Source organism: Carassius auratus, chromosome 19 (genome assembly GCF_003368295.1).
Source record: "Carassius auratus strain Wakin chromosome 19, ASM336829v1, whole genome shotgun sequence".
NCBI classification, from domain to species: domain Eukaryota; kingdom Metazoa; phylum Chordata; class Actinopteri; order Cypriniformes; family Cyprinidae; genus Carassius; species Carassius auratus.
In genome coordinates this window covers 19,152,725-19,170,675 of record NC_039261.1, presented here as the reverse complement: position 1 = coordinate 19,170,675, position 17,951 = coordinate 19,152,725, and the positions used below count along the sequence as shown (strand labels likewise).

At 40.6% G+C, this 17,951-nt stretch overlaps 2 protein-coding genes across 7 annotated transcripts in view; one reads left to right on the top strand and one right to left on the bottom strand.

Annotated features, from left to right (window-relative positions):
• LOC113119714 (ras/Rap GTPase-activating protein SynGAP-like) overlaps window positions 1–6,405 on the top strand; it is a 44,257-nt gene extending 37,852 nt beyond the window's left edge. For all 5 annotated transcript variants that reach the window (XM_026289333.1, XM_026289332.1, XM_026289335.1 and 2 more), the window contains 2 exons: window positions 51–123; window positions 3,609–6,405. In XM_026289333.1, coding sequence (XP_026145118.1) covers window positions 51–123; window positions 3,609–3,638 — 103 coding nt within the window. In that variant the 3' untranslated portion in view covers window positions 3,639–6,405. The remainder of the gene's footprint in view (window positions 1–50; window positions 124–3,608) is intronic.
• Window positions 6,406–12,736: 6,331 nt separating this feature from the next.
• LOC113119715 (leucine-rich repeat and immunoglobulin-like domain-containing nogo receptor-interacting protein 1) overlaps window positions 12,737–17,951 on the bottom strand; it is a 7,428-nt gene continuing 2,213 nt past the window's right edge. Inside the window, exons 2-3 of one of the 2 annotated variants that reach the window (XM_026289338.1) lie at window positions 16,741–16,806; window positions 12,737–15,870 (exon numbers count right to left, since the gene is read on the bottom strand). In XM_026289338.1, coding sequence (XP_026145123.1) covers window positions 14,019–15,836 — 1,818 coding nt within the window. In that variant the 5' untranslated portion in view covers window positions 15,837–15,870; window positions 16,741–16,806 and the 3' untranslated portion in view covers window positions 12,737–14,018. The remainder of the gene's footprint in view (window positions 15,871–16,740; window positions 16,807–17,951) is intronic. The other variant, XM_026289337.1, reaches the window with a different exon arrangement.

Genomic DNA, 17,951 nt, shown 5'->3' with positions numbered 1-17,951 from the left:
ACCAGAGCATCCTGGGAATGTGTGTGTCTGTGTGTGTGTGTGTGTTGCAGGTTGATGGTGGTGGAGGATGAGCTGAGGGGAAGTGGAATGCCTGACCTCAAAACCAGAATATTCACAGAACAGGTCTGTCACACAACAACCATCTGTAACCTTCATGGCACTCCAGCAGAGTGAGCTGCTGTGTGACGTCATCACATCTGTCGTGTGTGTGTGTGATAGTGAGGAGAGGAAGTGAGCCGAGCTGTGCGGTGTGAACCATGTGACCCAACACTAAACATTTCTGTGTAGACGACCTCACTGATCATAAAAAAGAGATTCTGTGCAGCTTGTCACGTAAAGCCCAGTAGCTGTATGTTGTTTACAGTAACATGAGATTATTCTAGAGCCGATCTGCTGTGCATCACAGGTGTGTGTGTGTGTGTGTGTCATTTGTTTCTCACTAGCTCTGAATACATCTCATTCAGTCAGAAGTTAAGAGTCTAAATCTGCTTACTATCATCAGTTGAAATATAGTAATAACTTTCTAGTAACTACAGTGATAAACAGATAACTGTAGTGATAACTATACTCATAACTATAACAGTAGCTATAAAGATAACTATTACAGTAATACCGATAACTATAACATAAAAACAAAAATATTGTTTTCATGTGGCTCAGTGGTAGAGCATTGCATTAGCGGCGCAAAAGGTTGTGGGTTCAGTTCCCAGGGACCACACATGCTGGTTAAAAACATATAGCCTGAATGCACTGTTAGATGCTTTGGATAAATGTGTCTGATAAATGCATAAATTAAATTAATAAAATAACAGTAACTATACTGATAACTAAAATAATAACTATACCCATAACTGTAACTATACCGTTAACTATAACAGTAACTGTACCGATAAATATAAAAATAACTATACCGATAACCATAACCGTAACTATACCGATAACTATAACAGTAACTATGCCATTAACTATAAGAGTAACTGTACCGATAACTACAATAATAACTATACCGATAACTATAACAGTAACTATACCAATAATTATAACAGTAACTATACTGTTAACTATAACAGTAACTGTACCAATAACTATAATAATAACTGTACCGATAACTATAACATAAGCTGTACCGATAACATAACAGAAACTATACCCTTCACTATAACAGTAACTATACCGTTAACTATAATAATAACTGTACCGATAACTATAACAGTAACTGTACCGATAACTATAATAATAACTGTACCGATAACTATAACATAAGCTGTACCGATAACCATAACAGAAACTGTACCCTTCACTATAACAGTGACTATACCGTTAACTATAATAATAACTGTACCGATAACTATAACATAAGCTGTACCGATAACCATAACAGAAACTATACCCTTCAATATAACAGTAACTATACCGTTAACTATAATAATAACTGTACCGATAACTATAATAACTGTACCGATAACTATAACAGTAACTGTACCGATAACTATAATAATAACTGTACCGATAACTATAACATAAGCTGTACCGATAACCATAACAGAAACTGTACCCTTCACTATAACAGTAACTATACCGTTAACTATAATAATAAGTGTAGCGATAACTATAATAACTGTACCGATAACTATAACAGTAACTGTACCGATAACTATAACATAAGCTGTATCAATAACCATAACAGAAACTATACCCTTCAATATAACAGTAACTATACCGTTAACTATAATAATAACTGTACCGATAACTATAATAACTGTACCGATAACTATAACAGTAACTGTACCGATAACTAATAATAACTGTACCGATAACTATAACATAAGCTGTGCCGATAACCATAACAGAAACTGTACCCTTCACTATAACAGTAACTATACCGATAACTGTACCGATAACTATAACATAAGCTGTACCGATAACCGTAACAGAAACTGTACCCTTCACTATAACAGTAACTATACCGTTAACTATAATAATAACTGTACCGATAACTATAATAACTGTACCAATAACTATAACAGTAACTGTACCGATAAATATAATAATAACTGTACCGATAATCATAACATAAGCTGTACCGATAACCATAACAGAAACTATACCCTTCAATATAACAGTAACTATACCGTTAACTATAATAATAACTGTACCGATAACTATAACAGTAACTGTACCGATAACTAATAATAACTGTACCAATAACTATAACAGTAACTGTACCGATAACTATAATAATAACTCTACCGATAACTATAACATAAGCTGTACCGATAACTATAATAATAACTGTACCGATAACTATAACATAAGCTGTACCGATAACCATAACAGAAACTATACCCTTCACTTTAACAGTAACTATACCGTTAACTATAATAATAACTGTACCGATAACTATAACAGAAACTGTACTGATAACCATAACAGTAAATATAATAACTATACTGATAACAATAGCTGTACCAATAATAGTAAGTTTACCAATAACTATAATAACTGTACCGATAACTATAAAAGTAACTGTACCGATAACTATAACAGAAACTGCACTGATAACCATAACAGTAACTATACCAGTAACTATAATAACTATACTGATAACAATAGCTGTACCGATAATAGTAACTGTACCGATAACTATAACAGAAACTGTACTGATAACCATAACAGTAAATATAATAACTATACTGATAACAATAGCTGTACCGATAATAGTAACTGTACCAATAACTATTATAATAACTGTACCGATAACTATAAAAGTAACTGTACCGATAACTATAACAGAAACTGCACTGATAACCATAACAGTAACTATACCAGTAACTATAATAACTATACTGATAACAATAGCTGTACCGATAATAGTAACTGTACTGATAACTATAATAATAACTATACTGATAATTATAACAGTAACTATACTGATAACTATAACATGAACTATCGTGACACTGTAATAACGAACTATTCTGATAACTGTAATTACAACTTACCAATAACTATAGTAATAAATAATTTCACCCATGATGCAATGATAACAATAGTAGTAACTATAACAATAACCATACTAGTAACTAAAAGATGACCATTGTATTTACTATAACAATAAGTACACCAATAACTAAAATGGTAACTATAGTCATTACTGTATTGATAACTATGATGATAACTATACCAGCATCCAAACTAACGTATGATAGTCTCGGTCTCTTTAAATGCTCGAGCTCTTTAAAGCAGGATGAATTCCGATTGGCTATCAGTTTCTCTGAAAGTGATTCCAATGATATCGTTCCTGTGAGTCATTCTCATCAGAGCCATTATTAAAGCTGTAATTATGGTTGTTTGTGTGAATGGGCCTTTACAGTGGAATGACATGTAACATTGTGCAGTGTTTAGTTGTGCCGCCCAGCTCAGCCCTTTCTTCAGCTGAACAGCAGGAACCGTTCACGCCGTGCATCTCCATCTGATCACCTTCAAATGTTCCATCCACACTTTATTTTAAATGTATGATGAACGTTGACTGAGTTCTTCCTGTTGTGATGAACTGGAGTGTTTTAACGGATCGGGTCACTGATTCTCAGCTTCTGTTTCTCCCTCAGCCGATTTATGGTGCCCACTCTGGAACATGATTGGCCCGCGCAGGACTAGCGGACCTGTGATTGGTTGAACCTCAACCCAGGAGTGTCTGATGATTGGCTGAGAGAGAAGAGAGAGGCGGAGCCTGAGCAGGACGACCAACTCCAACTGGACAAACTCTCTCTCTCTCTCTTTCTCTCTCACACACGCTGAGTGTATATATGTGTATATAAGTGATATATAACTATATATTCCTCAGGTGTGTCTCTCTCTCTCTCCTGCTGTCTTTCTCTCTTTCTTCTGAATTTTTTGAGCCAAATGGACGACAATCAGCATCTTGAGGCCGAAACAATCACACCGATAGCACAAAGAAAATCAACGCAGAAGGACGGACGGAGAGAGAGAGATTACTTTATACTCTCTCGTTCTCTTCCCATCATCCCCTGCCTCTCTCTCTCTCTCTCTTTACTGCAGGAGTGTGTTGTGTACGTGTGTGTGTGTGTGTGTGTGTGTGTGTGTGTTTGATCGGTTGCAGCCTCAACTTCCTAATAATGACTCAATAATGAATCTTTTTTTTTTTCAAATGATGTTTTGAGGGGCTTGATTACTTCTGAGCCAATCAGACGCCGGCATGCCGCTCAGAACCCCGCCCCTTCCTGTCCCGAGCTGGGGGGCGGGATCTCCTCTCCGTGCCTAAAGAGCTCCTTGGAGAACGACCGGTCGAAAAGAGACTAGACGAAGTTTGTTCCATGATCACACGTTAGCTCATCTCTGACAGAGACGGTCATGTGACTCGCTCGCTCTGCATCATGGGACCAAGAGAGGACGAGCGGTTTGCTGTTTCCTGGGATGTGGAGAGCGAGCGGATTGGTTTAGTGCTGGTGTGTGTTTGTGCCAAACGCCCAGAGGTTCAAGGTTTGGATCATCACTGAAGCTCTCTTCAGACCCTAGTGAGCCGCCGATGCTTCACACATCCCACAATGCACTGAGACACGCTGGAGAGTCTAAATGTGTAGGATACTGATACCTTATTATTATTCAGTATCTCCATCTTATATTTAAACTTTACTTCAAATTGAAATTGTGATAAATATATTACTATTGCGCAATAGACAGAACTTCAGAAAGTAATAATTCAATCATTAAAACTTATCCTAGAATTGTTATTTTTTACAATACATCTCATTTTGCGGCACAAGATAAAAGGAATTATTCATTTTTGATTGATGAATTAAAAGATTAAAAGGGTTTATGTCCTATATTGTTTTTTGATACTAAATTTGTATTAAATCATAAATGCATTTTCTAAGGCCTTATTAGTAAAATTAACAGACTTTTTGATTATTAAAATGAAATTAAATGGATTTCAGAGGGCCCTAAAGTTTTTATTTTCATGAAACTTTTATTAAATTGTTGGTAAATTTTACAAGTTACAATATTTCAGTTAATTATGCATGTTTTTTTAACTACTCAAATGATATTTAACCATTAAAATGGACTTACAGAAAAACATCAAAAGGCCCTGTTATTGTTAAAATTAATTCAATTTATTGGATTTATAGTTTAATTATTAAAGCATAATTAAGAAAATTTAAACGGGTCCAAAAATAATTTATTAAACCAATTTCACAAGGATTAATTGAAAAAAGAAACCGATTTTAAAGTTGCCTTTGATTAATGAAAGTGTTAATGTGTTTCTTTGTGCTGTTGGGAGCGCTCTCATCTTATATTATTATTATTGTTATTATATTTTAACCAGGTTAGCATGAGATGTTGACAGAAACTCCGTAACTGTGCTTCCCTACGAATGTCTCTAAACAGTATTTGATCGGACTGGTGTGATTTTCTGCTGCTTTGAGTCTGTGAGGAGCTTTAGTCGTCAGTGCGGCTCACTGGGTTTGAGAACACACACACACACACACACACACACAGCGCTGAGGTCGGCTGCTGATTTCTGTACATAGATTTACCGATGGAAAGTTTCTCATTTTAAGTGGGTTGAGTTTTTCTCTTTTCTTGGTGTTCGGTGGATGATACTCATATACTCCAGCAGCTGCTCGCTGGGGCTTTAGTCGATTACTTTAGTCTTTACTCACTTTTTCTGTTACAAGTATTACTTTCGTCTGCATTTCAGGTACTTCTAGTTCTAATGATAATGATACAGTGTTTCTGTGCCTACAGTTCCCATACTGAGCTCTGATTGGCTGAACACGAGCGGTCACATTTACACACGTTGCCATACAGACATCGATTCGTTCGCTAATGGACCGGTTCTGTTTCGATACGTCATCTCTCACCACTTCTGGCGCGGTGTTGCGCTCACATCAGCTAGCGTTTGTGTGTAGGGTCAGTAATGCTACGACAGATCGCGATCGCGTGTAGCACGCTAGCTGAGTTTCTGTCTTCATGAAGAAACGAACGGTCCTCGCCGCGGGACCCAGCCGCCAATTTAGCCATAGACACGGACAAGCCATAGCATTGACCTTTGACCCTCCGGCCCGGTTCAGGAGCGTAGGATGTATATATTTCTATATGTACTCATGGAAATATCCTCGAATGCGCGAGAGATTTGTTGATTCTAGAGTGGAGCATCTCTGAATATGGAGTGATGTTTTGAATGTTCATATTATTATTATTATTATAAAGATATTATATTCAAATATGATTATTATTGTAATTATGAATTTGATTTTATTGACAATGATTGATAAACAGATATGTCTTTCTTTTTGTGAATATGGAGAAGTTTACATTTTTCTGGGGAAATAATACAAACTTTAAATATTTCAACAAACATAAATAAATATATACCTGCTTAACAGAAGCGCGTTGCTTTGTGAGTGTTGTTCTGTGCGTATCTCAAACACAGATTACACTAGCTGTTGAACAGCTCTTATTTAGGGTTTGTGTAATTCTTTCAAGACAGCCTTCAGTTTTTGTGTCATGTTCCTGGTGCTGAACCGTTTGTTATTGACTTACAGAGCTGCATAGTGTACCTTCAGCTGATTGATGGCAAACTTTCTGTGCTTTCTTTACAGGTTTTTTCATCAAAACATCATAGCAGAGCTACTAGTCTTACCCAGTTCCAAATTTGAACAGTTTTCACTGTACCAATCTGTTTTTATGAACTCTTAAACTTGGCATATTTGACAGTTATTGCACCATCAGCCCATTTCTACTGGCTACTTTCCTCTGTTTCCTTTGAGGGTGCATGAAAGCAGATATAAGTGCTTCACACAAGCACTATTGATCTAATAAATTCCCAATTTTATGATGGTTTTACTTGTGCAATCTTGTTTTATGAACACCTGAACTTTGCGTAATCAACAACAGACACGTATCATCAGCCCAGTTTGCAGTGCATGTTCTCAGCTCTCTTTGAGAGTGCATTAAAGCAGACACAAGGGCTTCATACTAGGGCAACTACTCTACTTAAATCCAGATTTTGGGCTGGTTTTACTTTATCTTCAGCCCTTGAACATGGAGGCATTTATTGCCCCATCAGCCCAAATCACTGGCTACCCTGGAGTGTGCATTTAAGTGGATATTCAGACTTTGTAGTAGGTCAGCTGCTCGAATTAAATTCCAATTTGAGGCTGTTTTTTACTTTATCAGTAATGTTGTATAGCCGCTTGAACTTGGCAGAGTTGACGGTGCATAAAGACGCTGTAATGAAGACAGCCACTTGGCTTGAATTTGCTTCGAGGTTGAGTGAAGTGAAAACAAGATCTTCAGTGGCTCTAATTTGATCCAAATTTTGGGCAGTGTTTAATTCAGCAGTCTTTTTTAAGGCCCCTTGACATGTGGAAATCAATGTGCTTATTGCACCATCAGCCCACTTTGCAGCAGTTTGTCTCCAAGCGCTTTGAGGTTGCATTAAAACGGTCTACTGCTCTAATGATATCCCAATATTGAGCCATTTTTACTTCATCAGACTCCATCTATGAGCTCTTGAACAGATGCACTTCCTCTCCGCTCGAGGGTGCAGGAAAGCAGACACAGGTGCTTCATAATGAGTGCTAATGACATTTTGGGCAGTTTTTGTATGGACCCTTGAACTAATGACAACACTACAATGCACTTATTGCACTTTCATCCCAATTTGCTACAGCTCTATTAAAATCCCAGTTAGTACATCTGATAGTACACAGGTTCTTACACCACCATCAGCTCCTTTTTACTGTGACTTTTCTCTGCGTCCTTTAAGGAGGACATAAATGCTTCATACTAGGGTAACTGTTCTAACAGAGGACGCTGGCGCGTTTTGGCTGCCGCTTCTCACTCCGGACGAAAAAGTTTGTTTGTAACAAAAACGGTTTTACCTACTGACTTTGTTTAGTACCGGTGGTATCTGTTCCTACCTCAAGATCAGGATTGTGTCTTTGCCTGGTCGCCGCATCTGCTGCCCGTCACGTTGTGATTCTGCTGTGACCATTAACAAGCTAGCCCCCGGGGTTGCCTTCGGCCCATCCCCGCTATTTTCTGCTCGAGCAGTGGATTACAGCCCGGTTACTGGCCGGCCTGCACTCCGGAGCAGCCTGTCAGCTATGCGGCTACTACTGTTTATGACTTTCCTGCTGGCCTTTCTGTCATCTACGGCTCTGACCATGGCACTTCGATACACGTCCTTGCAGCTTCTCAGATTTAACCACCGCGCACCTCCTTCACTGGACATCATCTCTACTCTGCAACAACACTGTCTTCTTCGTCGTCGCCCTTATATCCACCGAGGCTCCCGTCGTAATCTTCATTACTACTTCAGTGCCGAAAACAGTATTCCATCTTTCTGGTCCGGCCGAAGTTCACTCCAGCCTGGAAACTGGCGCAACAACAACATCCGCATACGTCATCCGCGCACTCTTCACGCGACTTCATCTAACCTCCGGCCCGTCTCAACTTCCGCCATTTGGATTTCAAAACAAAAGCCTCTTAAGACAGCGCTATTCAATACAAGATCACTCAACAATAAAAGCCTGCTCCTCTGTGAATTCATTACTGACAATAAACTGGATTTTCTCTGTCTTACCGAAACCTGGCATAAACCTATGGATTATTTTGCATTAAATCAGACCACCCCACCTGGATACTCCTTCATTGACAACCCCCGTCTGGACCGGCGAGGTGGTGGCATCGCAGTTATTCACCGCAGCGATATCTCCATCCGCCCCATCCCCATCCCGGCTGTATCCTCATTTGAACACTTGGCTTTCAGACTTCCTGGTTCCCAATCACTCACTGCTGCAGTCATCTACCGCCCTCCCAAACTTTGTCCATCATTTCTTTCTGATTTCACAGACTTCGTAACTCAGCTGTCTTCCATTTCTCCGTCCGTTCTCCTCATTGGTGACTTCAACATTCATATCAACTCTCCGACAGCAAAATTCACATCTGACTTTTTGGACATTTTAAACTGCCTCAACCTTACCCAGCATGTCACCTCACCCACACATAATCATGGACATATCTTGGACCTGGTCTGTTCCACACCCTCCCTCACCATACATAACCTTTCATTGACTGACCTCACAATTTCTGATCATCTGGCCATCACCTTGGATGTCATTACCCCCTCTCCTACCATCAAACACACAAGAACAATTACATTTCGAAACCTGAAATCTATTAGTCCCATCTCTCTCAACTCATCCATATCCCATGCCATCTCTACTTCTTCACTTCCCTCTGATCCGATTGCCTCTGATCTAGTCAATTTCTACAACCACACACTCTCCACCTGTCTCAACCAAATAGCCCCTCTTAAAACTGCCTCAGTCTCCTTCTCCACCTCTGCTCCTTGGTACACCCCAGATCTTCACATTCTCAAAAGACAAAAAAGACAACTTGAAAGGATCCATAAAAAATCCGGTCTCACTGTCCATGCACAAGCCTACAAACACGCCATAACCACATACAATTCTGCTCTCAAAACTGCCCGGTCCAATTTCTACTCACAACTCATCCACTCAAATTCTTCTAACCCCCGCACATTATTCTCCACATTTGCAAAACTGACCAAACCCAAGGACAATATAACCTCCACATTCACTATAGACAAATGCAATAACTTTCTGTCATCCTACCATACCAAAATCCATACAATACACTGTTCACTAGCATCCACTTCCTCCGCTTCTCCTCCTTCTGAATATCAACTCCCTCTGCTCACACACCACAGCTTTTCCTCCTTCTCTCCACTGTCTCCCTCTGACACCTCCAAACTCCTTTCGACCATGAAATTCTCAAACTGCCAGCTTGACCCGATCCCTTCTCCTCTCTTCAAAAGCTGTCAAGAAACCCTTATTCCTCTCATCACCATCATCATCAACACTTCCCTTACGTCTGGATCTGTTCCATCCCCGCTAAAACTTGCATCCATCACACCCCTCCTGAAAAAACCTGGCCTCAACCCTGATAATCTGGATAACTTCAGACCCATCTCCAATATTCCGTTACTTTCAAAAATTCTGGAACGCGCCGTAAACACACAACTCCATCAATATCTCCACTCCTCTCAACTCTTCGAAACATTTCAATCCGGATTCCGTCCACACCACAGCACAGAAACAGCCCTTCTTAAAGTCACAAATGATCTCCTCATTGCTGCCGACTTTGGTTTCATATCCATCCTCCTTCTCCTCGACCTCTCCGCTGCATTTGACACTATTGACCATACTGTCCTTCTCCATCGTCTTCAATCTATTGGCATCTCTGGTACAGCACTTCGCTGGCTCACATCTTACCTCTCTGATCGTCACCATTTTGTCTCTGTTAATAACTGCAACTCCCACACCTCCCCTGTCACCCATGGCGTCCCCCAAGGTTCCGTTCTCGGCCCCCTCCTCTTCACCATCTACATGCTTCCCCTCGGTCAGATCATCCGCAACCATGGACTCCATTTTCACTGCTACGCAGATGATACCCAAATCTACTTTTCCACCAAATCCATCTCCCCGGCTATTCTCTCCACCATCACCGATTGCATTTCTGACATTAAAACCTGGATGGACAATAATTTTCTTAAACTCAACAGCAGTAAAACAGAACTCCTTATCACGGGCCCAAAATCTCTCCTCTCCTCTATTCAGAATTTTACTCTCCTTATCGACGGACATATTGTCACCCCCTCCCTCTCTGTCCGAAACCTTGGCATCATAATGGACCCCACCCTCTCATACCGAACACACATCAACCATATCACTAAACTATCCTTTTTCCACCTCCGCAATATTGCTCGCATTCGCCCCTCCCTTACCTTGGCAACAGCTGAAATTCTCATTCATGCATTCATAACTTCAAGACTTGACTATTGCAATAGCCTTCTATACGGACTTCCTACCAATCAACTACAAAAACTGCAATACATCCAAAACTCAGCTGCCCGCCTCCTAACCCACACCCGGTCAAGAGAACACATCACCCCCGTTCTCCGTCAGCTCCATTGGCTACCTGTTCACTATCGCATTCAATATAAGCTCCTTCTCCTCACCTATAAGTCCCTCCATAACCTGGCCCCACTCTACCTCACTGAGCTCCTGGAACAGCACCAACCCACCCGCCACCTCCGTTCAGCTGGCACAAACCGCCTTGCTCCGATCGTCCGCACTAACCGACGGACTTTGGGGGATCGAGCCTTCGCTATCACTGCCCCCACCCTCTGGAACTCACTCCCTACATCCATCAGAAACTCGGACTCACTGCCAAACTTCAAATCAGTACTCAAAACCCACCTGTTCAAACTAGCTTTTCCCTAAACCCTTGTTGTTTTGTTTTGTTTTGTTTTGTTTGTTTCCCCATGTGAAGCGTCTTTGAGTGTCCAAAAAAGCGCTATACAAGTTTGATGTATTATTATTATTATTATAACAAAATATAAATTTTGGGCTGTTTTTTTCCTGTATCGTTCTTCTTTATGAACCCTTGAACTTGGCACATTTGATGACATACAGAGGGACAGCCAAGTTCTTCAAATATGCCAAGTTCAAGGAACCATAACCAATAGATTGTTCCCTTAAAAGCTGTCCAAATGAGAATTTGTTTGAGAACAACAGCACTACAACAAAGTTTCTTTGCTTGTTTTAACGCACCCTCAAAGGGTTTCGAGAGATCTCGCCTTGAAATGAGCTGAACGCACAATATCAGTGTGTATATTTGTGTGGAACTTCACAAGCCATTTAGAAAAATGGAACAAACTTAGGAATTCCCAACATAAGGCCCTTTCTTAAAGCAGTTCAAACTGAGCAGTGACACTGATCTGCTGACCAGAAATAATAAAGTGATTGGACTGTAATGTGATGATAAGAGCAGACAGAGGCGCCAGTGTTCCCGAGCAGACCAGCAAAGCATCATGGGACAGACGACAGACGGATGTTTGACTGGAAACTTCTAATCTGGCGTCTGATCTGTCAGACAAACATAAAACCCAAACCAGTTTAATCTCAAAAGACACGGATCTGAAGATGAGCGGGGATTTTATGAATTATGCACAAGGACTTTCCACAAATATGACAGAAGCATGGGTTCTTGTTGGAAAAAGAATAATAATTAGAAAAAAATTAGGCACGCATTAATCAGGTGTGTTAACCTGTTCAGATTGAGCGATTTCTTCAGAATAATGATTAATGTATGCATATTTGAACATATTGAAGCTGGTCATGACCTCTGAGGACGGTTTTAAAGGGACAGACAGACTGACTGTTGATGTTTGTGTTTACTGAACACACCTCACGCTGTGTGTGTGTGTGTGTGTGTGTGTGTGTGTGTGTGTGTGTGAGAGAGAGAGAGGGACTCCAGTGAATGTGTTCATTCAGTCTGTTGTTTTTCTGCTCTAAGCTGATTTACTGGACCTGATTGAGAGCAAGTTTATATACTGTAGATTAAAACATGAGCGAATCACGACACCAGCACACAGAGAACTGATGGAGGTTATGAGGCGGATGTGTCTTTCTTCAATATTACCATCCTTGGGAAATATGAGGGAAGAAATAAACATCTTTGCTGTTTATCCTCTTACTTGACATACTCGGAGAAATACAACAAAGTGAAATTAGAGGCAAAGAGAAATATTAAATGATTTCCCCTTGTATTCTGAAACATTTGAGGATAAATAGTAAAACTAAAAAGATAACTAATAAACGAAAGCATTGAATCAAACCAATCATTTCAAGGAGACTTTTATGCTTTTGGCAGACATTTCTTACAAAAAATTGCAAAACCAATTCATTTTAAAAAGACAGACATTAAGATGATTTCCCAAAATCAAAAGTAAATGGTTCATTTAAAAGTAAAAAAAAGAAAAACTAAAAACAGTAAACAATCGTGTTTAAACAAGTGAATGTAGTCGTTCTTAAACTAGTACATTTTAAACTGTCTTAAGAACAATAAAAAATAATTTTTTTAATTTATGCAAAAAACAAATGACAGACATGAGATGCTTCATGAACTCTGAAACACTGATTCATTAGAGTTCAAGAGAGAATCTAAACAAACGAACAAACCACTTTTATCAAATGATCATTTATGCTAATAAAACAGCAGTGCATGATGGGACATTATTGCTCTGAATCAGATTGCATGAAGCTGTTATTTAAGCCAGTAAATACATAAATGCATAGATCTTCCACAGCAAACACACCGTTTGCATCAACAGATTTGCACAGCTTTCATATCTAAAAGCTTCATCAGCAAAATATAATAATGTACAAACACATGCAACCGATGCAGACATTCACACAATCCTGAGATGCAGCACATTCAATATTTCCTTTAATACACAGAATACATTAAAAAATCACGTCAGGATTTATTGAACATGATTGGACCTTCTCAACCTGAGATCTTTTATGTCCAGTTAAAGCTTCATTATTGCTAATTTTCTCTGGTTTATAAATGCTGTTAATGTGATCGGAGCGTCTCACACATGCATTCATGCAGCTCATGCTAAAATTATCTGATTTAAAGCCTCGAAACCTTAAAAAAGCTCATCTCAAACTGAATTACTGCAAACTTGATCATCAGGAATCTAATTAAATCACAGTGGCATCCATATGACAATTAAATTCAATCAGTTTTTACTTTAGTTTTACTAGTTTTAGTTTTACATCAGCGTAAAAATACCGTAATGCATTCGCAGATATTACGGAGACATGCCAAGTTCACATACTTGTTTCTCTCTCTCTCCCTAAACAAAAAAGAATACTTGAGCAGGTTATTCTGCTCTAAAACTGTGTGTTCCGTGTCAGAATGTCTGTGTGGCTCCGCCCACTGCCAGGTCAACCAATAGGATTTCAACACTCCACTTGGTGGAGAACACAATGCACTGGTGGCATGGAAACCAGCTATTTTTTTATTTTGTGTTTAACTAACCTCTCTTATCTTACCCGCGTGTTTAAGCTCATGGGAAACTGGATATCTAGTAGCACCTCAAACATCTCAAGTTCTCAGATCAGCTTCATGGTGAACCTCCCCGTCTCCATCGTTGTCCGTCCGCCTCCGGACGCCGTCGCTGCGCTGCGTGGCACGAAGTCGATCGTCGCCGTGTGTTTGATCTGTCCTTTGCTCTGACTCCAGAAAAACATGAAGACGAAGCAGACGGCCACCGAGCTCAGGAACAGAAGGAACCCCATGGTGACCGCGATCACCAGCGTCTTCACGTCGAATGGAAGCGGCTGCGATCCGTTAACCGCCGCTTGCCCGGACGCGAAGCTCCATCCTTCCAGAAAGAACGAGCCGGAGCGGTTGCGAGCGGACGCTGGAAGCCCTCGCACACGCAGGCTCACCGAGACGCTGTCATTCCCCGCCGCGTTCGAAGCGATGCACAGGTAATACCCGCTATCCTGCACTTGTGCGTAGCGCACTTCCAGGGTCCCATTAGCGAGCGTGCGAATCCGGCCCGAGCTGGTAAGAACAGAGCGTTTGGGATTCAGCCAAATAATCGATGGCGCCGGATCTCCATTCGCTGCGCAGAAGAACAAAACCGTATGTCCTTCGTCCGTCCGAACATCCTGCGGCTTCCGAGTCAGAATGCGAGCTTGTCTGCATGTAAACATCCTGGGAATCTCCGCCTCCGTGAAGTCAGCGAACGTCCGGCCTTGCACCTGCACAGGTGTTGCACACGCCGGCGCACGTCCTTCATAGCGAAGCCACGGACGTCTGCGCATCGCCCAAAGAAGCCGGCAATCGCACGCCAACGGGTTCCCGTCCAACCCAAGGACCTCTAAAGCAGCGACCGAATGAAACGCAGACTCCTCCAGCGTCGCCAGACGGTTCTCCGACACGTCGAGGAACCGGAGAAACGCAAGGTTGTGGAAAGCACCAGGCTCTATTCGTAGAAGCCCTGTACCGACTAGATGCAGCTCTTGGAGTCGTAGCAAATCCCCAAGAAGGTTTGAAAGGATAATAGTGATTGGGTTGTACGATAAATCCAGGTATTGCAAGTAGACGAGGTGATGCAGCGGGGAATACGGCGCGGCGCTCAGATTGCAGTGGCTCAGTGTTAGCGACGTGAGATTGAGTCCAAACAGGCTGTTAGCGGCTAACGAGTCCAACCAAGGACAATGGGAAACGTCAAGATCGCGCAAACGTCCCAACTGGCGGAAGGAGTTGTTGGGAAGCGTCGTGAGTCCGAGTCGGCACAAACGCAGCCGGATGATTCCGGAGAGCCGTGAAAACGCTTCGATCGGCACCGACGTCAAGTTGCATCTGTCCAGGTTCAGCTCCTGTAGACCGGAGAGACCGTCGAAAGCGCGGTTTGAGATAAACACCAGATCGTTCTCACTGGCTTCCAGCTTCTGGAGAGACGGCATCTCGCCGAACGTATCGTCCAGGAGCACCAAGATCTGGTTCCAGCTGATGTCCAGGAGCTGAACGCTGCGGAGGCCGGAGAAGGCTCCCACTGGGATGATCTTAAGATGGTTGTGGGATAAATTCAGCGCAACGAGATTCTGCAAACCGGCGAAGGCTTCGACTTCGATCGCTGTTAGTGCGTTATCGCTGAGGTCCAGCTCGCGTAACTGCATCAGGCCTGAGAACTGTCCCCTTGAGAGAGTCTTTAAGAGGTTGTTGGTTAGGTCAAGCGTCAGGGTGTTGTCAGGAACACTTGCGGGAACAGAAGACAGTTTTCTTGATGAACAGTTCGCTATCAGGAGCTTTGGCAAACAATCGCAGCGTTGAGCGCAGGGCTCTGATAAAGACACGCCCACTACCCACTGGAGGACCACCCACCAGTACAGCCTCCTCCAATCAGCAGCCACACACATCTGGAGACCCGCCTACAGGGGAAAGAGCACAGATCTAAAACAAAAACATAAAACATTTAAACATTTAAAAAACAACCATCTTGTCAAGGCAACATTTGTCATTTTTATTTAGTTTATCATAATCTACTAAAATAACTAAAACTGAAATAAAAATAGGTATATTAATAATAAGTTAAAACACAACAAAGTTACTTAAACATTACTATTAAAAGGAAAACAGAAAATGTGTAAAATTTTTAAATCGTAATATACTAAAATAACATGTTTGAAAGAATCTAATATATATATTGTTAAGTTGTTTCCTTATAAAACGTACTATTGAATACAGCAGGAGAATCCTACAAATATTTTTAAAATGTGATGTGAGACACTGAAAACAGCAATATATTCTTTAATATAGACTTTATAATTAAACAACATAATTTATATAATATTTTATATTACAATATATATTTTTTTATATTATAAAACTAAATAATTTTTAGTATTAATATTTTAATCCATCATTCAATTCATATCTTGAATATATAAACTTAGTCTACGTCTGGATATGAACACCAACAATTAAAAATGTTATAAAAATATTATTGTAGTGATGCAACATTTCTACAGCACACACACACACACATTAATGCTGTTACATGATTAATCACGATTAATCGCATCCAAAATAAGTTTTTGTTTACATAATATATATTATGTGTATATATAGACACACTCATATAGTATATATTACAAACAGTAAATATCTAAATATATTGAATATAAACATTTTCCTTAAATATATACATGCATGTGTGTCAAATTATAATCGCATTATTTTATACTTGTATCCATTCTATCCATGTCTACAGCCTAAAAATATCACATATGTCACAAATCACAAATCTTTGCAAACACTCACCAGCTGGAGCTGCTCCTCATTACCAACAATTACTAAAGAAAGTCTCGCTGATCGCCCGCTCACTGCCTACAGAGAGAGAGAGAGAGAGAGAGACGGGGGGGAGAGAGAGAGAGAGAGAGTTATTAACATGTCTGATGTTGAGCCAGTGAACGCGTCATGAGTTTGAGATCGTGATGTGATGAGTGTCGCAGTGACGCTCCTCAGAGGTCAGAGTTGTTCTGGCGGTTAGGATCTGTTGTTTCCTCTGAAGGTGTGTGTGTGTGTGTGTGTGTGTGTGTGCAGGAGGAACAGATGTGTCTCTGTGGGATCGTCCGGGAATCCTAGCAGCATCTTTGCATAACCAAATGTTGGCAGTGTTGAACTCATCGAAGCCACAACAAAACATGGAGCGCTGCCAGACACACAGCTTGTGTGTGTGTGTGTGTGTGTGTGTGTGTGTGTGAGAGAGAGAGAGAGAGAGAGAGTGCATGAGTGTTTCAAGTTCAAGTGGAGCTTTATACTCATTCTTCTACATGTGTGGACATAAAGTATCACAGGACCACGGTGCGACATAAATACAGACACACAACAATGAAGTAAAACAGTATAAACCTATACACAACTCACCTCCTGACAGATTTTGACTATAAATATACTATATATAAATGATTACCTATACATAGACTGAAAACAAAAAGTGTGTGTGTCTCATTGTGTGTGTGTGTGTGTGTGTGAATGAGCTGAGATCAGAGTGCAGGATCTGTGTGTTATTCTGCAGCATATGTGTTGTGAGTGTGTTTAATGCATGAGCGGGGTCTAATCTGCTCAGTAACGGAGGATCTAGTGTTGGTCTGTCTGTTTGTTTACTGCAGCATGTTTGGTTTCAGTTTGTTAAGTCTTTAAAAGTGCTCAAGAGGCTTTAAACTACATGCCTTTAAAAGACCATCGACGAACCTCTGGACACACAGCACTTGCTCGGAGTGAGATCTACTCATTAACACTAACGACACACTTCTAACTCTCCCATGTACATGTGTTTCTGACCCTAACAATCTTTCATACTCATGCATTGGTAGATGCTTTTATCCAAAGCAACTCACATTGCATGCACCGGGGTTTTTTTATTTTCATGTAAAGTTGATGCAATCCTCGCACTGTTTCAGCATTAGTAATAGAACTAAAAGTGATATAAGAAGCATATTAAAACTAATTACTATAAAACTGAATCTATT